The following is a 23813-nucleotide window of genomic DNA, read 5'->3' on the forward strand; positions in this document are numbered from 1 at the left end:
TCCGGGGTCCAGTATGATGCTGATCAAAGAGTCGTTGTGCCCCTTCTGCTCTATGAGACTGATGAGATGACGTTCACTCATGCAAGGCTGAAGCTGAAGGCTGAAACTGGGTTTCCTGTTCATGTGGGGTTCAGCTTGTACAGCGCGGGGCACACGGGTGCTGGTCATCCGATGCCCCGCAGAGAGCCGCATGCCAGGGCCCGAAGCATGGATCAGCTCTGGACTGTTGGCACAAGACGTACGTACAGCCAGCAACAACATAGATTTTCTTGTGACTGCCGTCTAGGAATATATGTGAAGATGTCACAATTACCTTATAACAGGCTACTTCTTTCTTCTTTTCTTCTTCTGTTAGCATTCAACTGTGTATTAGCTTGGTTGGTGCTCAGCCATGTGCTTGTAAGCAGTAGGCACTGCGTATCAGCGCGAAGCACCTGTCGGAAAGGATAAACACATCTCCGGAGTTGCGCACAGACCAGCTCCCCAACTCATCTGGCAGCGTGAAGGGACGCGTCTTCCTCTCTTCGAGCTTCCTCACATCCAATACTCACTGCCACTAAATCAACACATTCATTCCTCATAAGCCCCAACAATTCCGCCCATATCGACCTTTCCCCAACTGTTCAGAGAAGTCAATTTTGATAGAAGACTTTACAGCAATGGCGGACAAGGATAAGCAGTATAAGTATCGCCAGGAGATACAGCAGGTAGGTGTCTGATTTCGTGTTGTTTTTCAACTCATCCTACGAATACGGGTCTGCTGCGTAGGAACCTGGAAGATTCCATGGAAATGGGGTTGTTAGTACAGAAGCCTATGGGCTTTGAGCTGGTCGGGCATAACTTATACGCATAACTGGACAAGCCCTACCTAGGAGGTTGGAGTCTGGTCAATCAGTTTACTTGATCGATCTGTCAACTTCATCAGCCTGAGAACCACGTTTTCTGGAAGCGAGTTGTTGTCATTCATAGCTTGCCAAACGTTGAGCCTTTCATGGTGGCGAATATCCATATCGCGATTTCCGGGCCGATAAAAGACGCACACTCCTAAACACGGTATCCCGATAGTCTCCTATGACGGTTTGATTCACTCGACGCCCTCTGCGCACCCCCATCTCTGTCGGCGGATGAGATGGTTTTGGGGACCGATCATCATGGTTTTGGGGGCGATAACAAGACCAGTCCTTCCCTCATATCTAGGTATGGCCGGTCTCTTTATGGGGCTTTTTTGGTAAAGCCACGCCTGGAAACGATAGGAGGATACATCGGTCAAAGCCATCCTCACCATCGTGAACTGTCGAGCGGCAATATCAACACTTTAGGGATGCCACCGACTTGATCATGTCTGTCTTTTGCACAGCACAACATTGCGACGGCATAGGCATGGCAGCCGAACTGCTTTGAGCACTTCTGCATGCAGTTGCAGTCTGGACATTGCTCAACTTAATGTCCCTCCCGCTCCATCCTCGACATCCTAGACACCCAGTTGTCGTGATCTCCTTTCACCTACCAAACACCTGTCATTGTTTTAGAAGTGGAACTTTAAACAGAAAAGGGGGTATCTTATAGCCAGTCAGCCAGGTTGTTGAATTGGATATCGCCTAGCGGCATCGAGTCTGTCATCTTGTTCTGTGGGTAATGGTAATCCTATTCACCACAGACCTCTGGCGGGCAATGGGCATTTTGGCAATGAATCTGCCATGGACAAAACCGTCGGCCTTTTAACACGCCAGCACTGTCTGGGTTTATTACAGGGTGGTTCGGTTGAGTAAGTCAACCTGCATGGGAGCGTGGGTCTGAGCACAATGTTCTTAGAACGCAAAGTCGACCAGCCAGCCAACCGTGGATCTGGGACAGTGTTATGATAGCGATTTCCGCACCTCCCTCTCCGCAGCCATCCAGGTCAGATTTCGTTCGAGGCAAAACCGCCCAGGCCTATTTTTCCTACCAATTCTTTCTGTTCTGGCTTGACTAGCGACTATTGCAACTCAGGGATTTCCCTGGATAAGCTCTGGCAAGACCACAGCTACCATTCTCCCAGTCGATGCAACCGCTCAACCGGCAATAAGTCAGTTGTCTATTTCCCGCCGACCATCCCAGTCGAACCACCCCCCGACGATTCTGTCTTTGTTGTGGTACGGAACACCATAACTTGCAGCAACCAACACCACATCTCCAGGATGGCATTATCCGACAACAACCCGGAAGAAGTCGATGGCATGTTTCTTTCGAACCTCAGGAGCGATCTGGAGTTGGAAGAGATATGGCGTATGCTACAGTCTGGTGTTACCTCACCTGAAGATTCCCAGCCGACTGTCTCTCTGGACGCTAGTTCCTCGGGGGACAAGACGATGTCCTCCGAAAGCCAAGTGGCTTTGCAGGATGATGCCGATGACGAGCTCTTGGTTTCCATATTGGCAGGGAAAGTACCTCTATCAGAGTTGCTCGCCAATGATAATGAGTTGTTGCAATCGGACGGCCTCTCTTCCGCTGTGTGCTCAGCAGACTCGGATCAAGAGGAGGACGACAATAATGATGCAGGTTATGGGGAGGAACCGGACCCTCGTGATGTGATTGCTAACTGGTTTGAACTTTGTCAGATGATGTATGTCTCCGGCGAAACGGGTGAGCCGTCACTCGAGACTACGGGCATCATCGAAGATATCGTGCGGCAGCAAGTCATTGAGATTGTAAGTTTGACCCTGAAACAGTGGCTGCAAGATCCACTCACAAGTAGCAGCTCAAGAACTGCACTGAATTGGCGGCACGTCGCGGATCGAGAACCATTACGGTCAACGATCTAATCTTTCAGATTCGGCATGATGCACCAAAGGTCTCGCGGTTGCGAACTTTCCTGGCCTGGAAGGATGTGCGCAAGAACGTTAAAGACTCGGACGACAAGGGAGCTGATGCCGATATTGCGCCTGGCGATGACCCGGTTGGCGCGGTCGTGCCGGGTGCCACGGTGGATGACACGGCCAGGAAGACAAAAAAGTCACGAGTGGGCCTGCCGTGGGAGCCGGCCTCTTTCTACTCGGTAGAAGTGCCTGAGCGCGAGGATGAAGAAGACGAGGAAGAGGAGGAAATGAATTACATCACCCTGCAGCGTTTGCGCAAGGCTGATGAGCGCACAAAGGCCATGACCAAGGAGGAATACGTAACCTGGTCTGAGTTCCGTCAAGCATCATTCACATACCGCAAGGGCAAGCGGTTCCGCGAATGGGCCGGGTTCGGCTTGGTGACAGACAGCAAGCCGTCAGACGATATAATCGACATCCTCGGCTTCCTCACCTTCGAAATGGTGCAGACACTGACAGAAGAAGCGCTGAAGATCAAAGAACAAGAAGACTTGCACCGAGAGCGCACCGGCGAGAACCAGAGCAACGCTAACAACCCCAACGGCAGCGCAAACAGTAGCCTCAGCAAGAAGCGCAAACTGACGGGAGGTGGTGGCTTATTTGACCCGCCGAACGAAGGGCGTACGCCAGTCGAGCCGCGACACATCCAGGAGGCGTTTCGGAGACTGCAGCAGCGGCCCAAGAAGGCGCGGGCAATGCTCAATGGGACAAAACTTCAGCAGAGGACACAGCTGAAGCTGTTTTGAGGAAGTACCATAGTCTTGTCCATTTCATTTGCTAGTTCTTTCTGCTGTACTTGTTGCCTGACTCCTGGCTCCAACGATATCTTCTTTCCTTCATCTCACAATCGGGCTTTACTGTGTTTATGGACTGATTTCGACATAATCACAGGCGTTCATGGCACAGGAGAATCGATACCCTTGGAGTCTTTGGTGTTTGGTTTTATGGAATGCAATAGGGACAAGGCGACTTACATACCTACCTGAAGTACTGCAATAATAAACTCAACAGACACATTTCTCATGCATACTCTCCTGATCACTTAAGCTTGTCTCTACGATGGTTTGTCTCAGCCAGCTGAAGAGATTAAGTACTATACTAGTTGGCGAATATGCATATATGTACACACGATGTCTAACCTACTACCATTGCACACTTCCTGCCATGGCGTCTCATTCTGATACTCTTCCTATTGTATCCTCACTACCACGTCTACTAGGCGCGGTTTCGCTCTCGGCTGAGACCTCCATATCTAGTCCATGTCCTCTCCATCCCCAGACGATGACGTAGTGTCCGGCAAGCAGACGCCACTCCTCCACTTCATCCAAGCCTCCTTCCAGCCTGTCGACCCTCTGTTTCTCTTGTTCAGGAACCCACAACTCCCAAATAGTATCCACGGTCTCGGACCTGGCCCTTTCCAGGCCTACTTCTTCCCGGACGCGCTTTTCTTGGGCTTCCCGAGTGGGGTATGCAGGCACGGTGGGCATGGTGATACCTCGAGCAGCAAGATTGGCGGTCATGGTGCGGCCAAAGGGGTCGTCGGGCAGGATAGGCTCGTAAATGACGAGCGCCAGAGGCGTCGAGGACGAGATATTGGCGGTGAAATGAGAGAGCACGGCGGATGCTTCGGCCGGGGTGAGGTAGCAGAGGCAGCATTCGGAGAGGAGCAGGGTCGGGGCGGTCAGTGAGAGGGTTTGCAGAGGCGTGCTGGCTGGGGTAAGCGAGCGGAGATCGAGCGCATGCAGGGTGAGGGTGTTGTTTGCGTTTGTAATGAGGGAGGAGGTTTGCCAAGTCGTTGGGGAAAGCTGGGTTGGCGAGGATAGGAGAGAGCGTAGCTGGGGGGTGGACTGTAGCAGGGCCTGCTTGCGGGCGATCATGGAGGGGAAATCGATCTCATGGTAGGCGATGTTGCGATGGGTTGGGTTGGGGGAAATGAACAGACGCAGGGGGCGCGTGTCGGTGCCGGCACCGAGAGAGACGATCTGGCGCGGGCGCGAGGAGTCGGTGGTTGCCAGAAAGCGATCGATCAGCATGTCGATGGCAGTTGTGCGGGTATATGTGCCACGGTTGATGATGGGCATGCGGCGGGTGGCTGGACCAGGAGCAGCCTGCACAAACAGGCGCGCGAAGGGGTCGGACAGATAGCCCAGCTCGACGGCACTCAGACGAGATACAGCGGCATCGTTGTCGGTACCCTGGATGGTTGAGTCTTGGGAGCCGCCCGAGCCAGGTCCCCGGCTCAAGCCTCCGCGACCGCGACCGCGACCCCTGCCGCGAGATGCGCCGCGGAGGGAGAGCAAGTTGGGGATAGACGGCGCCGACATGCAGACGGGGCTGGTCTGCTGGTGGAAGAGTTTCCGGGGTAATGGATAGGTCACGTAGGTAGGTAAAGTAGGTAGGTAAAGTAGGTACCTAAGGTATCTTAAGTAGTGTTGAATAAGATGGGGGATGAGGACAAGAGTTTGTCCAACGGTCGCTCCAGATCTAAACGTGACAACACAATTCAATCTCTCCAAACTCTCAGCCTTTTAAAGAACCCCCAAAAAGATATATGAAAGTTAGAAATCGGACATGGTCATGGTGTGGGGAACGCGGCCTGACCCCCCGCTAAAGATCCAGTGCTTCAGGTTGCCTGCCCTGCGGCCCCTTCCCGGATGCCGGAACTTGCAGGCTGTAGGCTGCGGCAGCACACCCAGCCTTAGTGTAGAGAGTGGAGCCCAGGATCTCATGTCGCCAGTCATCCATATCGCTGGGTCACCGGGTTACGTTACTGGGTCACACTGGGTCAATCGCATGCCATCAGTGGGGCCGATTTCCGGCATGTCCAGTACTGCCATAACACACTGACTCTAAGCTCTTCGCTGTACCGTGTTACCCACAGCTTTGGGATATCGTCGGGCATTTTGAAGACGTGTTGCTATCGCAGATCCATTGGATGCTGCAAGATGAGCAGGATTTGTGACTTTTCTCCCATTCTCGTTATCATCATTTTCCATTTTTGAGCCTTTGGCTCCTTGAGTTTCTAAAGTGAAAATGGCTCGCCTTCTAAATTGTGCGGGCACGAATTGTTGCTACTAAGCAACGCTGAAGGACAACTGTGTGCAGTAGTGGGTTTGACATGGGCTGGACCATGACGTGGATATGTCTACTGTGCAAGTGGTTGGAAAACATGCCATGGCTATTGGGTACAGTAGGGGTTGGGGTTGGGAGTGGTAACGGGAGCTCTGGAGATATCCAATATGAGGGGAGGTGTTCAGCATAACAGACAGTTCATATTGCTGCTCCGTTGGATCTCCCTGTGCAGAGAGGATTTGGCCTGGGCCAACCATCTCAGTCCCTGGATCGAGAGATCTGTATCCACGATCGGGTCCACTAAGTCCTCGGCTTGTCCCAGGGCCCTACATGCAAGGCAGCGCGACAGTGAGTAGCCTGGGAGCCTGGGTCCTGCTCGCTAACCTGCAACGCCTGTCGCCCGCCCTTCCTTTTAGTGGCGCTCACGGCTTATGTATGTACTCCCGTCCACTACTCTTCCTCCTCTCGTTTCCCCTCTTCCAACGCTCGTTTTCCCTCTTCCAACATTGCTTTCTCTGAACAACTTTTCATTATTATCATTAGTTCCCTCTACAAGTTGCAGATCGTCGGCTCATAACTAAAGGAGGTAGCCACTAACTGCGAACTGCATCATGATTCCGAGCGTCACCGCCGCCGGCGCTCTCATGAAGCGCTTCGCCGCTCAGGGGCTGGATCTGTCTCCTGAACGAAGGATTCCGCCCTATGCTGGCTTCGTCTTTTTTGCCGACTTCCTCATCTTCCTCCCGGCTTCCTTGATGGTGAGTTTTGTGTATTCCATATCGTTCCGGGGCTCCCGGCTTCCCGCTTCACTTTTGTCAAGCGTGTGATCCATCGTTAACACGCTACCCATAAACCAAACCGACAGATCGGCTACACCTTTCAACATGTCTATCCTACCCTCGCCGCCGTGGAGGACCCTGACCTGGCATCATATGAGTTTCTCCCCGTCAACGATGTCAATGATAAGGCCGCTGTGGGCAGCAATAAGAAACAGCCCAATCCGGTGGCCGAAGCAAAATCAAGTCCCTCTGCCCACTCTAGCAGCCCCCAGGCTGTCACCTCCTCCATCCGTCAAACTGCCCGTCTCCTTCGCTCGCTCACCGGTTGGCCTTCCTTCCTCCGCGGTCTGGGCTACGGCCTGCTGTCCGGCTTCGCCTTTCTGACTCTCTGGCGCCTTCTTGCCTTGGTGCTGCCCTTCGACCACCTGTTGGCCTACCCTTTGGCCCTGATCGCAACGGCCCCGCTCCACGCCGCGTGGACCCATTCCATGGTTGCCGTCCCATCTCACCGGTCCTTCTTCTCCCGCATTCCGTCTCTCCGTTCAGCCTACCGCGCTACTTGGCTGCCCGTCCTCCTCTTCTCCGTTCTCTCCTGTCTAAGCACGGCTGTCCCCGACATGCTCATTTCGCTCGTCGCTGGACCGGACACTCTCAATGTCCTCATGCGTCCCTCGAGCGCCACAACCCCTGCTAGCCCTCCGGAGATGTCTCCGTACACGGCGCTGAAGCTCCTGGTCATCGTGGTTCTCTCCGTGCTCTTGAAGTTCGTGCTCGTCATTCCAGCGCACGTGGCCCTCGTTCGCGTGCAGACGACGCTGCTGCCGGCCGACGAAGACACTATCGTTCGCTTTGACCGGTCCTTTGGCGGACGCGTCGAATCTGTCGCCGTCTGCAGCAAGTGCGGGTTTGCCCTGCTACGCGCCGCCTTGGCTAGCGTCACGTTTCAGAGCTGGCGCCGCATCGTGTTGCTGCGCGTCAAGCTCTTCGCCCTGGCTATAGCAATGTACTTGGCCATGGGTGCTATTTTGGGCGTCCAGGTTATGCTGATGCGGCGGGCTTGAGAGAGCTGGTGAGCCGCATACCAAAATACTGGTAAGAAAACCAAGAGACGAAAGCTAGGTGAAGGAGCAGGCTGGTTCCGGGCCTATGTATAGGTAACTACTCGTTGGCCTGGTATCAAGTTTTTCTGGTGGCCGGAGATTCGATTCTTTTGACGGATTTTGCATTTATTACAGCCGTGTTAGCATAGGATATAGGCAGTCTGTACCTCTGTACCTCTGTGGTATATTTTCCCACTCATAATATTCGATATTCGTCTGCCGATATTGAAACCGATGCTGCTTTCGTACACAAACATCTTTGTCTAATGTGCTAATGATTCTGTTTATGTATATCTTCGTCTATTCTTCAGCCGATCTTTCTCCTCAACCCCTGACGCCGACCACTAGGGAGTTCAGTCAAGGCCACGGCCCACGTGTCTCATGTGACGCTTTAAGCTTCGTCTCCTTCAAAAACAGAGCAGACCAACAAGCCCTCATTCATCCAGCTCCAAGCCAAGATGCAGGTTATCCTCTCCCACATACTACTACATGGCATATCCCCTGTCTTGCTACTTCTTTCCTTCTTTCACTTTCTCAAGAGAGACCACCATACACATCATTCCATCACCCCCTTTGTCACCACCATCATCTTTTTTTCATCAACATCGTCGTCATCGTTGTCATCGTCTGTGCCATCAAGTAACCCTCGAGGATAAACCAAGCGGGACAAAAAGGAGAGGAATCAAGCAAACTCTTCCGTATCCATAAGATAGGTATCACAACCCGACAGCCCAGCCTCACAGCCATTAACATGATGATATCCATCCATGCATCCAACCATCACCCTACCCTAACCACACCTCAAAACCAGCCTTCATCCACCCAACTGCATCCCTCCGAGGGACCATTCCCATACCCATGCTCAACAAACTTCTGCGCCTACGACTTCTGAAAGAACCAGCTCGATCTCTTATTCTCGACGGGGGTCTGTTGCTGGATGGTGGCGACGGTCGGGTGGACGGTAGGGTCTCCGCCACCACCGCGGAGCGGCTTGGCGATGCGGCTTCCGATGCTGAAGCCAAAACCTCCTCCGCCCGATGAAGAGGTGGTTGTGGTGGCGGCAAAAGGCGAGCCGAGACCGCGGGTGGAGCCCGCCTTCGCGGCTTCGAGACGCTCCTTGACGGCTGCAAGTTGGACTTCGAATCTGGAGAAGAGACATGGTCAGGATCGCTACCCAAAAGCTGGAGAGCAAGGTAGGGATAGGAAGACGGAGAAGAAAAACAAGTGGAAGAGGGAAGAGCAGAAGGAGGAGGAGGAGGAGGAGGAGGAGGAGGGAGGGTCGGGAGGTAGTAGGCAAGGGGTAGACATACTTGTGATTGGCTTGGGCCAGCTTCTCCTGGCTCTCCTGAAGCAGGGACTCCAGCGACTGGATGCGCTCGTTGCGGGCAATGAGCTTGCGCTCGGCGATGGCCACCTCCTTCTTGAGGGCCGAGTTCTGCTCGACCAACTGACGCTGGACCTGCGTGAGCTGCTCGAGATTGCGCTCGAGGAAGGCCATCTTCTTCTGCTGCGCGCGGCTGTTGCTGCTGCGCAGTACGTTATTGTACTGCTCGCGGGTCTCATCGAGAGAAATCTCGAGCTCGACGACACGCTCGCACCGGTTCTGCAGGTCGCGCATCAACGACTTCTTCATGGCATCGAACTCGGCCAGCTGTTGCTGCACTGTCTTTCCGTTGATGAGCGGCATCGCGCCAGCGCCGGCCTTGATCCGCCGCTGCAGCTCTTCCACCTGTGTCTTGAGCCGCTCGTTTTCAGCCGTGCGGGCTGCCAGGTCTGCACGCAGCTCCTCGACCAGCTTCTCCTGCGTACTCGACTTGTCCGACAGCGTCTTGGCCAACAGAGCCTTAACCTCTTCCTTGTCTGCCTCGCTGAGGTTACGTGAGAGCAGCTCCTCGTGCTCCTGCTGCAGCGTCGCCAGTCTCTCCTCGAGCTCGGCGCGTGTACGAGCGGCTGCTTCGTTGGACGCGACGCTGAAAGCCTGCAGCTCGGCCTGCCGCACGATCCCCTGCGTCTGGACGAGCTTCTCCCGCAGCGTCTTAAGCTCGTCAGGCGGGATCGGGTCGCCCGTGTTGCTGATTTCGTACAGAGAATCCACCTTGGCAATGGCGTCGGCAACCGCGCGCTCGTTCTCGCTGAACACGTCGCCGCTGAGGTCAAACCCGGCCAGCATCTTAGCCATCTTCTCGGCCTTCTTCTTCTCCTTCTCATCCAGCGCCGCACTTGTCTCCTTGGCGCTCATCTTCATGTCGAGCATCTGTTGCTTGAGCTCGTCCAACTCTGCCGTAAGCTCGGCATTGGCGTCTTTGAGCCCATCCATGGTGATCTGGGCTTCCTTGTTCTCGAAAGCTAACCTCTCCAGCTGCATCCGGATTTCATTGCACTCGCTGATCAAGCGCTCGTTGTCCTTGCCGAGCTTCGCGTCGTGCTCCTTCAAGGCAGCAAGCTCTTCCTTGGTTTCGCGGAGCTGCTTTTCCAGGGTAGCCGCCTGGGTCTCCTTCTCGGCCAGCTGGTCCTGGAGCTCGTTCTCCCGCCGTAAGAACTCCTCGCGTTCGTCCTTTTCCAGCGGCAGAACCGGCGTGCCGGCTCTCTCGGAGATGGTAGGCGTCTCGGCACCAGACCTATCAGGCAGTAACCGGGACGGCGTCGAGGGCCTGGCCGTTCTGGAAGAGTCGACCTTGGCGGCGGTCGTGAACTCTGCCAGAGGAGGGACCCATTTCTCCTTGGGAACGGTCTCGCCGGAGCGCCAGAGCTGCACCTCGCCCTCCAGACTGGCAATATAGTTCTCGAAGGTGGTGATCTGGGTCTTGGCCTTGGCAAGCATGGACTTGAGCTCGGCCGGGCTGAGCTCGGCGTTGACCTTGGCCTTGTTCTTGATGGTCTTGGCACGCATGCCGAAGCGCAGGGTGCTGAGGGTTTCGACGTCATTGTAACTGCTGGGCGAGCAGTTAATGATGAGCGTCGTCCGACTGTTGCCACCCAGCGACTCTTGGAGGATACGCGTAAGCTTAGAGTCTCGATACGGGACGTGGGTCGACTTCCCGTCCGTCAGGGCGTTGATGACCATGCCCAGAGCAGACAAGCTCTTGTTGATCTTCTTGGCCTCCTCGAGCGTCTGGCCGCTGGCGCCCGTCTTGCCGACCTTTTCGCTGCCGGCCAGGTCGACCAGGAACAGCTGGCCGCTCTTGGCTGAGCCGGTCTCGACGTTCTTCTGGGTGATGGTGATTACGAAGATGGAGTGCGAGCGCGACGACTCCTGGTTCATGTTGGTTGCGGCGACAGCCCTGGCCTGACCACCTCTCCGCATGACCTCAAAGACCTCCTGCACGCTCGAAACGTAGATCTCCAGCAGGCCCTTGACATAGACACCGCGGCTCTTCTCTTCGTGAACGGGCAGATTGTCATTGTGCGGGGCCAGCAGGTCACGGATGCGCTCCATGTAGATTTCCATGTAGCTGACGCGGACGGTGTACTCGATGTTGGCAGGACTGGACAGGATGCTGGCAAAGATCTGCTCGACAATCCTGGGGATGACGCCCTTGCCCTCCTCATCGTCTATACTGGAGCCCATCATGGTGTAGGACTTGCCGGCTCCGGTCTGGCCGTAGGCAAAGACGGTGCCGTTGTAGCCATTAAGGATATCGTCGACCGTGGACTTGATGGAGTAGTTGAAGATGTCGGCCTGCTTCGCGCCCATGTCGAAGACGCGGTCGAAGGTAAAAGTGCCTTGGGCATTTTCGGACTGTACAGAGCAAAAAAAAAAAGAACAAAAGAGGTCAACGGAGGGAGCCGGCAGGGAGGGGAAATAGGAAGGGAAGCGAAGGCTCAACGCAAACTCACATCGATGATGCAGGTGTCCTGACCCTCGAAGCGAACGACGGGCTGGCCGCCGGCCTCGATCTCGACCCTGTTCTGGGGTCGGAAGCGGGCAACAACCTTGATGTTATTTGCGTTGTTGGACGACATGTTGGCAGTCTGCTGCTTCCCGCGCTTCAGGGAAGCGCAAACTCACGAAGGGGCAAGCTTGGGCCGAGGAACGTTGGGGGTCTGCGAAGCAGCGAGGCACCGAAGCACCGAAGGGACTGGCAGGGCCTCCAAGTCTTTTCGTAGGTTGCTTGTTGATGTTGTGAGCCAGGCTCGTGGGAGAGAGGGGTTGACACTCAAGCTCTCAACAAATCGAGGCCCGACGGAGCGGAACGGTCAACGGTCGACAACCGCTGGGACCTTCACGAGCGTGAGGGAGATGTCGATGGCGGCGGTGACGGCACTGATGTGGAGAGGGGGAGAGAGGGGGGGGAGGGCTTGCTGCTAAGCGTAGTCGTGGCTGTGGTCGTGCTGTTGGTGTCGATGTCGATGTCCTGCCAACCTCGATCTCGTCAGTCGTAACTGTAAGTATTCCAAGGAGATCGCAGTCGCAGTCGCAGTCGCAATCGCAGTCGCAGAAGAGACTCAAGGCGCCGAGTCAGTGAGCGTGTGCGGACAGATGCAGGTGGGCGGTGGGCTCGCTGGGCAGCAGACAGGCAAAGGTAGGTTGGAGGTAGGCAGTGAGTGGGCTGTGGGCTGTTGAGGACTCGAGGTGGGCGAATGGTGGAATGGGGTACGGAGTATCACAAGGATTCCGACTTTGCAGGCGCCCAAGCAGAACCCGTAGGCAGAATCCACTCTCAGATCAGCGCTGGAACTTGGGATTAGAAGAATCAGTGGAATGAGGTCTGGACGGTGGGGTCAGGGTCGAAGGCGGTCAGGGTCCGCTGAGGTTGCTGGACCTTTCGAGTTACGTACCTACCTACCGAGGTGTCTTATGGATTATATTCATGACAGACTCTAGCTTGGTAATATTACGTCTTTACCAAGCAATACCTCCTGCACGCAGTCTCAGCCTTGAGACAACTGGTCAAAGGTCGGCAGTTGGGATTCTAAACAACCAAACTATCGCTGTGCTCACAGGACACACGTTTCAGGTGGTTGTTAGTTCTTCGTATTCACACAATGGCATGGCTCCGAAGGTCTCAGATTCTCTTTGCATTGGTACTCCAGAGTCGTTGAGCAGTTCCTCGACTTCCGATGGAACTAGCACGGTTTGTTGATTACATTGCATATCATGGTATGTCCCTGCTTTTTTGCAGGTACTTTCCGTATCTTACGGCCCGGGATGGGGAAATGCGTGGAATGCGACGAGGAACCAGAGTGTGCAATAGACAGCACTCCCGGTTCGCGCCTAACTGTCAGCGCTGAAGCGCCCTCTGTAGCACAGCCAAAACCCCTGTCCCGCAACACTCTGCGGGCCGGCCACGGCGGGCAGCAGACAGCTGGCAGGAAAATCGGACAGCACGATAGTACCCTGGGCATCTCGATACAAGTGACCCCTGGTTTGATCGTTGGCGGGATGCTTCGGCCGTCCGACAGCCTACAAACTTTCCCACTCGACAGAACAACTAAGTTTCATGCTTCAAAAGCGACATCTTTACTTCATTTTAGCTTCACTTAACTTTCTTGTATATCTCTATTATTTTTTCAAGCCATTAGTGTTGTTTGGGTGTTCGGTTTCCGAACGGTGGACCCCTAATCCTGTCTAAAGTTTTAACTGGCAAAACATGGGTTGAAGTGTTGTGTGTATAAGCATTCCATCTCTGTTATAGCAGCAACCCAACAGGAATTCCATGGAATCATAAGGGTGGTCATTACATATTTAACAATTAACAATGAACGACAGTTCAGGCATGCTGGTAACGCCCAATAATTAGGTTCTCTAAGGGCTTTACGCGGGTGGAGCTGTGGCATATGGATACCTACACTAAACTTTCCAAGACTTTTGTGACAACTGTCACTTCAGTGGTCGTTGCTAGGTTGAGCAGCTGAGGATTCCAATCTATAGTTCATAACTGGGCCGTAGCGTTGGGATGACGAAAGTTACCTACCTAAAGATGAAGAATATAAGCCTGGGTTTGTCGAAGATAAGACTCGAGAATTACGGGCAGTGTAAGATAGACAGAGTCGAGGTTTTTATGTGACATGTCCGAACAGCAAATTGGCGTTGCGCCGACGACGAGTCCTATTCACTCCACTCTTGCTCTCTTTGCTCACTCGAGTCCGATATAACACAGCTTTTACTAAGTCACTGCCCAGCTCAGCTCGCACCCATCGCGCATGGTACATACCCGAAAAAGACACACTTGGACACAGCATAACTGATTAGGTAAGGTAAGTAGGCATCGATACATATCGGGACCAGAAGCGACCAACAGTAACAGAAACTGTGTCCGGCTCTGCTAATAATGTAGGGTAAATGCAATCCTAGTGTAGGCACCAAGTCTCACGTAAACTCAATAATGACATGATGATCCTGAACTCCAATTATGCTCGTGTCTTTCCCATACCTCCCTCTCCTCCTGGATATCGCCATGTCAGCATCCCCGGTACCGCAGCGGCGGAAGAACCAGACGCCAGAAAAGAAAATAAATGCCTCCCAAATGCTATGCGTAGAAAATCTCCCGATAAAACGCCAGAAACTCCAGAACGAGTGCGCGGGTCGTGCTAGGCCCTCATGCTGTGTGGCCTGTTTCTTTGGTGTTTCGGCCAGAAGGAAAGAAGGCAAAGGGCAGAAAGGGGAGGGCAACCGGTCATCGAAACTAAACACTCTTGTCGTAGCGCAACCCTGGCCGTCTAATCCATCATCGCCTAGTCTTCCCAGCTCTTCTCCACGGTCTCACGCACCCGCTTGAAGTACTCCTTGCGGTTGTCCTTGTACAAATTAGACGCCTCGACGTTTGCCGGTGAGCTCGTGTTCGGGTCGTTCAGCAAGCTGCTCACACATCAGCGTCAACTGCCCAGCACTACTTCTTCCCAGATGACAAACAGAAGCCTCCAACTCCACGCACCTCTGAATGCTAGTGAGAACGGCCGCAACATCGTACGTAGGGCTCCAGCGATTCTGGAGAATATCCAGGCACAACTCGCCGGTGGCGTAGACATTAGGGTGAAACATCTGACTGAGGAACTTGACCGATGGTGGCTTATTCGGATACTGCTCCTCAAAGTGCATCACAAGTCGGAACGTGCCGTCCTCGAACGGGGTGTCGGCCGGGCCGATGATGACAGCGTTCCTGGTGGCAATCAGGTCAGCCTGGGTAATATTGGAGATAGCCATGGCACGGCATCTTTGGCATACCAGGTCATGACGTTGTCGGGGAGAGGGGATGCAGAAACGCCGGCTGGAGGATCGGTTTGCATGCGCTGCAGCAGCATGGTCAGCACCCACGCGTGTCAACGAAGTCGAAGCTAATAGTCCTTCCCCGGAAGAGGGAGGGAGGAGGGGGGCGGCGGAGAGGGAATGCCAGGGCATCATCACACCTTGAAGTCGCGCATCAAACGGCGACGAGCAGCGGTCGACATGATGATTTAAGTGAATGATGTAATGTGCAGTTAATGGCTTTGGATGCGTGAGCTGTGCAGCTGCAAGCTTGAGTCGGGTATTGATGCGAAGAGATGCTGACTGCTGGACGTGTTGCTGGGAGATGCTGTCACTCAACGGATGAACAAGCGGCGATCAGGCCGTGGGCTGATGGAATTGCTGAGAAGCGATGGCTCATGCGGTATAGTCTTATAGGAATACTGAATATCGAATTATCGGGTCTTGAGCGGTAAGCAGTAATCCGGAATACCTAACCTGTAAAGATAGAATGGTCCAATCAGGGATCTTGGACGCCATGATCCAAACGGTATGGGTCAACGGACTGAGACGAGACAAGCCAACCAGCAAGCAAGCAGCGCAGCAGCCAAAAACTGTGATATGCGGTGGGTGGTCTTGTGCCTATTACCAATGCCAGTGCTTCACAGCTGTGAGCCACCAAGTTAATGCTTCCAAGTCTCATGTTTCCAAAAACTAACATTCACCCACGCGCTGATGCACATGGCACATGCTCAGACACACGCACACACACACAAAAAAAAAAAAGAACCTGCGACTCTAATTTGTCTACGGGTGGCTACTGACGATAAGCTGGATTTGCAACCTGTATCTGCAGAAGCGCATGGACAGTTTATACATGTTCCGTCCCTGATGTCGGGTGTATGTCCACAATGGAGGTATCCCCCTCTGTTATTGCAAGATCTGAACCAGATGGGGATCTGGGTTTTTGTCTTGAATCTCTAGTGTTGAAACTCGGCCTCGGCCTCGACACGCAGCACATCTCTATGGATTCCATGTGTTATAACACCCCTAGGAACGTCCTCATCACAAAACTATAGGTTCCAATCCTAGTGCCACCCCTCAACTTCAAGTGCTGGACAGGTATGAATATACTTGGGCTGTGCTTAAATGCTTGCCTGAGGATTCTCGACTTGAGTCCCCAGTGTTTTCTGGCTTCTGTGGTGTGTGAATTTGGGGCTCTGGATTCCGGACGCGCCCTGCAGTCCACACCCATCGATCCATCCGCGATCCATCAAAGCTTTCCGGCGATTCCCAGTGGCGGCTCTGGGCCCCTTGCGGGGGGATTTGCCCCTCCATCCCCCCCTCTCTCCCCCAGTCTAGGTCCCCAGTCTCCCCGGCTTTGCTGCCCATGTGCGACGTCCAGTGCTCCACCTCCGCTTGCCCCCGTCGCCCGTCACAAGCCGAACGGTTCCGCCTTGCTCGGTTGTACGCAGCTTCTGCTCTTAAGAGAAAAATGGTGCCCGTCTTCGGGAAGCCGAAGGGGCCACCTGCCCGTCCCCATGTCTTAGTACTTTAGCTATAATTTGGCTGGCCCTACCTTTATTTTGCTGTGTGCTTTGTTTTCTTCCTCTAAGCTTCCCTTCGTAACCCGTATCACTGGCGCCGCGGAACTCACAATGGTCGCACACTTGAGGACTGCCCTGCGCGTGTCGCCGCAGCTGAGGGCCGGCTCGGCTCGCCTCTTCTCTTCCCAGACCTGTCTGCGCCAGGAGATCCGCGATGCTTACATCCTGGGCGCTGCCCGGACGCCAACAGCGAAGGTAGGTCGCGGATGCATCCTTACCTACCTCAGGTACCTACCTAGGTGGGAAACGCTGAGGAGACCAATATGCTGACGCCCTGGCATAGTTCAATGGCTCGTTTGTCAGCGTTTCGGGGCCTGAACTGGGCGCTGTTGCTATCAAGGCTGCCCTCGAGAAGTCTAAGGTACCAGTCGAAAAGATCACAGATGTCTACATGGGTAACGTCCTCCAGGCCTCGATCGGGCAGTCCCCTGCTCGCCAGGCTGTTATCTTCGCCGGTCTGCCCCGCACCGTCGAGGCCGTCACCATCAACAAGGTGTGCGCCTCCGGCCTCAAGGCTGTGGCGCTCGCCGCACAGAACATTCAGCTCGGCCTTTCTGACGCCCAGATCGCCGGCGGCTTCGAGAACATGTCCCGGGTGCCCTACTATGTCCCGCGCGCCAGCGGCCTCCCTCCCTTTGGCCATGTCAAGATGGAGGACGGTCTGATCAAGGACGGCCTTACCGACGTGTACGACCAGATCCATATGGGCAACTGCGCCGAGAATACGGTCAAGAAGTTCGGCATCACGCGTGAGGAGCAGGACCAGTACGCCATCCAGTCGTACGAGCGTGCCCAGGCCGCCTGGAAGGCCGGCGCTTTCAGTGACGAGATCGCCCCGGTCACTGTTAAGGGCAGGAAGGGCGACGTTGTCGTCAGCGAGGACGAGGGTTATCTCGACGTCAAGCCGGAGAAAGTGCCGACGCTGAAGCCAGCCTTTGTGCGCGATGGCACCGGTACGGTCACGGCGGCCAATTCATCGACGCTGAATGACGGTGCCAGCGCGCTGGTGCTGGGCAGCAAGGAGATTGCGCAGCAGTACGGCGCCGGCTCTCGCGTGCTGGCGCGCATCTGCAGCTCGGCCGACGCTGCTGTTGATCCCATCGACTTCCCCATTGCGCCCTCCAAGGCCGTACCCATCGCTCTGGAGCGGGCCGGCATCACGAAGGACCAGGTCGCTGTATGGGAGTTCAACGAGGCCTTTGCTGCTGTCATTAAGGCCAACGAGAAGGTGAGTCTGGGCCCTCTTCCCCTCTTTCACGTGGCATGTAACACACTCGCTAACCTCGGCGACGACGCTTCGTTCAGATCCTGGGGCTGGAGGGTGCACGGGTCAACCCGCTCGGTGGAGCCATCTCGCTGGGCCATGCACTTGGCAGCTCGGGCTCGCGTATCCTGGTGACGCTGCTGCATCAACTCAAGCCTGGCGAGTACGGCGTGGCCGCCATCTGCAACGGTGGCGGCGCTGCGACGGCCATGGTGGTCCAGCGTATCGAGTCTGTCTAATCCATAAGTGTAGGTGCTGGTTCACGTGAGCAAGAGAAATCGGGTATGGGGCATGAAGGCGGGAACGGTCCCTTGTATCGTGTTTTTAAAGGACTGGTAAATAATTCGGCTGGTACGGCTAGTGGGTTTCGGTGTTTTTCAGGGTAGCTTTGATGAGTTTAAAGAGCTCTGGGGGCTTTCTCTCATACATTATCGTAGTGTAGGCTGTTTTTTGCTCCTTCAATTGGTCTTGCCTGTACATACCGTATCCGTTACGCACTATGGTCACGGTGAACAAAAATGAACGATAAAAGGGTTAGGGTTGAACCTCGGTCACGAACCCCGGTTACGAACCCGCATCATCCATTCAACCAATTGAGTTGATGAACGTTGTCCTAAGCTTTATACCTTTCCTATACAAGGAGCTCCTCCCTATTGTCCTCAGACACCTCAATTCAAACTCCCCCCATGTGCCTAATCCATAACTTTCCTATCTTCTTCCTATCTGGCAAAGACATGACACAATAAGAAGACACACACCAGGACTCGAGTCGCGTTTCCCTCTTGCGCAACACCCCTTAGCGTTCCCTCTTTTATTATTCTTTTACTCGTCCTCCCAGATTCTCATCGCTGAACCTCGCCTCTTACCTCCCTGAACCCACCCCCTATGGATTATACCCACCTTATCCTTAATTTAGTACGACTACTGCCATCGGTGCATAATCCACAGCAACGGCATACTCATAGTTCGTCTCGTCTTCATCGCCATCATGAACCTCGTCATCCAGTTCCTCTCCAGCATCCGGCAGTTTGTCATCGCTCAAAACAGCGACGAGTTACGCAACTGGTTGCTCGTCGAGACCGATGCTGCTGACATCTACTATGAGATGGGCAAGCAGATCCGGTCTGGCTGTCCCCCTGGCCGCCCAATACTCGAAGATCTCGTCGAAAAGTGCCTGCCGATGGAGGACGACGTACAGGAAGGCCGCGGCTCACCCTGGCCCGGCTTCAATTCCTTCATCAAGGACTATCTTGAGTACTGGCGTGACATGAACCCCGACGACATTCTCGGGCTGCATTCTCGGCTCAGCGAGCTCTTAGTGTAGGCATGCCCGTCGGACACCCTTGAACTTGTGGTGCTCGTGTTGACGAGCTTGCTTGCTCTTTTCAGCTTGTTTCTCAGTTTCTGACATCTTAGACCCTCCCATCCAGGTCGTGCGCCAATGCCCTCGCCAATCCCACCTACGGCAACATCCTGCTGCCGACTGCCATGTCACTCTCTGAGTCCCTCTGCAAGCTGGTTATGAATCTCAACCGCCAGCCGCATCTGCTGGCCCAGATCCAGGGTGACACGTCCGGCGACGAAACCGGCGAGAGAAAGTCCATCGTAGAGGCAGCAGCCGATATCATTCAAAAGATATTCACCTCCTGTCTGACCGACCGTTCCAGCAGTCGCTGGTCCCAGCCAAAGGGGAAGAAGGTGGCTGTTTATATTTTCGCCAACCTCACCCTCAAGTTGCTGTTTGCCGTATGTGCCAAGTCTCCCCCAGTCGCCTTCGCCGGCTTCATTTTTCATGGATCAAGATGCTGAACAACCATCCCCTTCATGCTCCAGTGCGACAAGTCGCGGCTCGCCGTCCAGATGTTTACCAACCTCTCAACAAGTGGACCAGCGCTCTCTCTATATCCAGCGTCACAACGCGTCACCTTCCTCTACTATCTCGGCCGCTTCAACTTCGACCACGGCCACTATCTCCGAGCACACATGTGCTTCGAGGAAGCCTACCTTCAATGCCCTCCACGCTTCCAAAAACACCGCAGGCAAATCCTCCTATGGTGGATCCCCACCAACCTACTGCTTGGCCGGTTCCCGTCCCAAGCCTTGCTGCAACGACCCGAGGCCGCCGGGTTTGCCCAGATCTTCCTCCCCATCTGCCATGCCGTCCGCACCGGCAACTTCGTCGCCTTCCATCAGACCTTGGCTCAAAATCGCGACTGGCTCTGGGACAGAGGCTTTTATCTGACCCTGTTGTACCGCCTAAAGCCTCTCATTTGGCGGTCGCTGACCCGCAAGACTTTCATGCTTACCTGGCAGGGGTCCGCAGCTGGCGACCCCAATACGACCACGACCACGACAGGCAACAAAGCAGCATCTCTCGCCCTTGAAGACGTCGTCACCGTTGCCTGTTACGTCCAAAAGCTGCTAGAGGGCTACGTTCCCGTGCGGAAGCCCAAGCTTGCAGCATCTGTCAGCCCTGCGTTCATGCAGACCGGAGGTAACCCTACTAGTACCTTCGCGTTAGACGGCAGTAGAGAACCAACGCTTGTCCCACCTCCTGGTGGCCCGCGGCAGCTGATGCCATCCGAAGGTCTCATCTTTGGCAACAAAAAACCCGATCTTGAGAGCATCGAAGCTGTTGTTTCAGGGCTCGTTTATGCTGGGCTTCTCAACGGTTTTATCGCGAGACATCAGAAGCGTTTCGCCGTAGAGGGCACCAAGAAGAAAGGTGGAAATGCTGTTGCCGCTGGCTGGCCAAACCCATATGAGAGCATTCTCGAGCGGTTTCGGGAAGCGCACCAAGAGGCACTGGATGCGTGCGATGAGGGAAGTGGCGAACCCCCGGGTGAATTGGATGATGTTCCTGGATGGGTGCGTAGTCCGACTTAAGTGTTGCTGTCTCCGAGATTTGGTAGGATTTGACCATGTCGGCATCAAAAGCCTTAAATGCTAGGCAAGTACATGCTTGCTCAAGTTTGGTTGTTTTAGACCTGCAGGACACGCCATATGGCGCTGTGAGCTTGGAATGAATGCCAACCTCGATAATGCGTAACATCGTAATCATTTCTGTTGGACAAGATTCGCCATGTCAAACAGTGTCAGGATCCGACATTCGTCCCGACTATGCGGTATAAAAGCAACCCATCAAGTGGTGACTCGGGCTTCTTCCCACTCGCTGCTCTCCCGATGCCATCGCCTCTGACTCGCATCTTTCTGCTTCGACAGCCTGGTATAGGCATCAAGGCCAATCATAACTCAACATTCCGAACTAATATGTCGCACACTCACAAATACGCCGGTGAAACCACCTTGCAGGCTCAACATGGGAAGCATTGCAATTGTCATTTTTATTTTGTTCTTTCGTTTCCGTTTACTACTTTTTGAGAGACTGTCGTGTCCCATCTCCAGATGGAGGAGCTCTGGGATCTTCATATCAAGTCATACCTGATAAAAGAGCCCATGGACACCACCAGCATTAACACTGTTTCCCACTACCTCCATTCAACCATCATCCAATCCGCCCAACCAGCCGGTTTCCTGGCATTACCCATCATGACTGTAATGATTTCCGAGACATACAACCCCCTGGGCCAGGAATTATATAGGCATTATCAAAAACTCTCCAAAATCCATAAAACACATGTTGTCCACATCCAGAAAGAAAAACAATAATCTCAAAACCATATCCCAAAAATATCAGGCCTGGGCCCGAGTTGAAGAAGCAAAAGGGGTATATCGATCAATGACAAAAAAAAGAAGAAAGGCAAAGATATACCAAATGACGAAAGTATCGAAAAGATTGAAGAAAAAGGCGGAACCTCAAAGAGGTAACTCGAGTCGACGGAACTCCGACAATCCCGAATGCGCCCCCCATACAAAATACGTACTAATCCAAGACGATGTCGTGATGGCTGAAGATCTAGAGTTTTGCTCGCCGTTTGTTTTCGATAAAGAAGCCGGTCGAGACCAAATTTATCGAAAAACCGGACTGATTGTTTTGGAATCGAAGAGTTGGCGATCCAATCGGGCGAGAGCCGCTTGATGAATCAAGAGGAAAAACAAGGAAATTTATCGAATCGAAGTCGGGGTTAGGCTGAAATGTTGCAACCCTTCTCTAAAGCCAAAGGAAACCGAAAGTCAAAAAATGCCAATATTAAAATCGAATATGGCGTGTCCAGGAAATCGTCATGGTAACCTTTTCACAGGAGTGCTGCAGCTGCGACCAAGGCGACCACCAATCCGGCAATGGCAGACCCTCCCTCAGGAGCTGAACCCTCGTTGCTGGGAGTCGGCTGCGCAATCGTTGTTGAGTCACGGTCATGTGCCTCGGATCCTGCCTGCGTGGAGCCCGTTGATGACTTGGATCCGCGCGAGTTAGAGGCAGTAGTGCTGTTGCCCGGTTGAACAGATGCTCCTTGTTCTTGGAAGAGACCGCCGACAAAAGCCTTCGAGGTCGCTGACGGCGACGCTGTTGTCTCTTGGGACACGGTGCTAGACCTGGCCGAGGAGGTTGTTGCTTCGGGCTCAGGAGCGGTTGTAGACGTCGACTTCGGCGATGGCTTCACGACAGTCGAGGGTGACGGGGCAGACTCTTCCTTCTTTGTGGGCTTACTCCCCTCTTTCGTCTTCTCGGAGGCACCGGCGGGGCCACGTTCGACGCTATCGGTGTTGAAAACGACAATACTTGCAGTCTTGCCCTTCGGAACCGTAACGACACAAAAATCAGCGCCACCAACACCCGTCGTGCTCACGGGACTGTTGACTCCGCCCACGCCATCTTTGGAGGGATCAATCGAGCAGGGCAGGCCGTTGCATCCACCATCAGGGCACTCAATGCGCAGGCCGTAGGTCGGCGTCGTCTTAGCGAGCGGAGCGTTGAGAAATTCTGGGTTCCAAGCGATCTTGACATAGGTGTCACCATTTTCAACTGTGTTGGCACCAGCGACGTACGGACTCCAGTTGCCGATCGGCTCAGTAATCTTGCCCCAGACGCAGCCCCGCGAAGCTGGAACTCCAGGTGCATTGATGTAATAGTGTGCGGCCGTCCCGCACCAGTAGGAAGGCCCAGGAACGGCGAGTGTCGCCACGTCGGTCACGTCGGTAGGAATGATCATAGCCTCGTTGCCGGGCAGTACTGTCTGGCAGAAAGAGACGATCCTGCCGGCCTTGTTGACTGCCTTGACTGTTCCTGTGCCGTCGACGCAGTACGGCATATCCTTGAAGGGCTTCTCGGCCTTACCACCGTTGCAATAGAGCCCGCCATACTGCAGAAGGGTTAATATCTCCATTCACCGCAGCGACGTGCAGAATCACGCCGCGACCACGTCTTGCCCTCAACTCACCATCGACTCGGGATAGGTATAGGTCGTGTTAGGCTTCCATTGCGCCATCACCTTGCCCGGCCTGCAGGCAATGGGGCACCACTTGCCGTCCTCGCACGGCTCGTCGGGACTCATGGCAAAGCCGTTGTTATCGGCACCAGGCACAAAGACCAAGTCAGGGTCGTCGGGGAGGGTACATCTCGGCTTTCGCGGGGCAATTTCAGACGAGCGGTGGCTGTGGTGCCTCTTTGCAGCATGAACCTGGTCATGGGCGCGTCGGTGGCCGTGGCCTGCCGCCGCATCGACAAGTGGGGAGATCAGCAGGAGAGAGGCCGAGCCGAGGACGGCCTGAAGCGTAGTAAATCGCATTGTTTTGTAGGCCTAAAGAGAGAAAGACTGACGTTTGTCACAGTGTTGATGGTTACGGCACCGGGCGTTCTGGGTGTCGAACTGTCAATCGGCGGCAACCCGCAATCGGACCACTTCCTTCTCAGGCTTTCGAGTACGTTGAGATCATCCGACTGCTTGCGTGGTTTCGGTCTCGTCGGCCAGGCGGGCTGAATGGGAGCAAACGCATACACAAGTGTCTGGAAGAGCCGCAACGGTGACCGTGGGCGCTGAGTCTGGCGGTGGTGAGAGAAACGAGTGACAGG

At 54.3% G+C, this 23813-nt stretch overlaps 8 protein-coding genes across 8 annotated transcripts; 4 read left to right on the plus strand and 4 right to left on the minus strand.

The window, feature by feature from the left end:
- Positions 1 to 2177: 2177 nt before the first annotated feature.
- On the plus strand, positions 2178 to 3601 carry CTHT_0034290 (uncharacterized protein; the record flags this gene model as incomplete). The annotated part of the gene is made up of 2 exons (XM_006693801.1): positions 2178 to 2687; positions 2810 to 3601. The coding sequence occupies 2 exons, from the start codon at positions 2178 to 2180 to the stop codon at positions 3599 to 3601; spliced, it is 1302 nt and encodes a 433-aa protein (XP_006693864.1).
- A 426-nt stretch (positions 3602 to 4027) lies between these two features.
- Positions 4028 to 5757, minus strand: CTHT_0034300 (leucine carboxyl methyltransferase-like protein; the record flags this gene model as incomplete). The annotated part of the gene is made up of 2 exons (XM_006693802.1): positions 4028 to 5194; positions 5704 to 5757. 2 exons carry the CDS (start codon positions 5755 to 5757, stop codon positions 4028 to 4030), a joined length of 1221 nt encoding a protein of 406 aa, XP_006693865.1.
- Positions 5758 to 6538: 781 nt separating this feature from the next.
- Positions 6539 to 7767, plus strand: CTHT_0034310 (uncharacterized protein; the record flags this gene model as incomplete). Its single annotated transcript, XM_006693803.1, has 2 exons — positions 6539 to 6685; positions 6793 to 7767. 2 exons carry the CDS (start codon positions 6539 to 6541, stop codon positions 7765 to 7767), a joined length of 1122 nt encoding a protein of 373 aa, XP_006693866.1.
- A 918-nt stretch (positions 7768 to 8685) lies between these two features.
- On the minus strand, positions 8686 to 11769 carry CTHT_0034320 (kinesin-like protein; the record flags this gene model as incomplete). The annotated part of the gene is made up of 3 exons (XM_006693804.1): positions 8686 to 8950; positions 9117 to 11545; positions 11644 to 11769. 3 exons carry the CDS (start codon positions 11767 to 11769, stop codon positions 8686 to 8688), a joined length of 2820 nt encoding a protein of 939 aa, XP_006693867.1.
- Positions 11770 to 14481: 2712 nt separating this feature from the next.
- Positions 14482 to 15195, minus strand: CTHT_0034330 (uncharacterized protein; the record flags this gene model as incomplete). The annotated part of the gene is made up of 4 exons (XM_006693805.1): positions 14482 to 14605; positions 14682 to 14906; positions 14972 to 15036; positions 15154 to 15195. 4 exons carry the CDS (start codon positions 15193 to 15195, stop codon positions 14482 to 14484), a joined length of 456 nt encoding a protein of 151 aa, XP_006693868.1.
- A 1434-nt stretch (positions 15196 to 16629) lies between these two features.
- Positions 16630 to 18081, plus strand: CTHT_0034340 (acetyl-CoA acetyltransferase-like protein; the record flags this gene model as incomplete). Its single annotated transcript, XM_006693806.1, has 3 exons — positions 16630 to 16773; positions 16862 to 17806; positions 17884 to 18081. 3 exons carry the CDS (start codon positions 16630 to 16632, stop codon positions 18079 to 18081), a joined length of 1287 nt encoding a protein of 428 aa, XP_006693869.1.
- Positions 18082 to 18830: 749 nt separating this feature from the next.
- Positions 18831 to 20728, plus strand: CTHT_0034350 (uncharacterized protein; the record flags this gene model as incomplete). The annotated part of the gene is made up of 3 exons (XM_006693807.1): positions 18831 to 19162; positions 19273 to 19588; positions 19676 to 20728. 3 exons carry the CDS (start codon positions 18831 to 18833, stop codon positions 20726 to 20728), a joined length of 1701 nt encoding a protein of 566 aa, XP_006693870.1.
- Positions 20729 to 22038: 1310 nt separating this feature from the next.
- On the minus strand, positions 22039 to 23529 carry CTHT_0034360 (uncharacterized protein; the record flags this gene model as incomplete). The annotated part of the gene is made up of 2 exons (XM_006693808.1): positions 22039 to 23103; positions 23182 to 23529. The coding sequence occupies 2 exons, from the start codon at positions 23527 to 23529 to the stop codon at positions 22039 to 22041; spliced, it is 1413 nt and encodes a 470-aa protein (XP_006693871.1).
- Between the last annotated feature and the right edge of the window lie 284 nt (positions 23530 to 23813).

This window comes from Thermochaetoides thermophila (genome assembly GCF_000221225.1).
Source record: "Thermochaetoides thermophila DSM 1495 unplaced genomic scaffold scf7180000011816, whole genome shotgun sequence".
Taxonomy (NCBI): domain Eukaryota; kingdom Fungi; phylum Ascomycota; class Sordariomycetes; order Sordariales; family Chaetomiaceae; genus Thermochaetoides; species Thermochaetoides thermophila.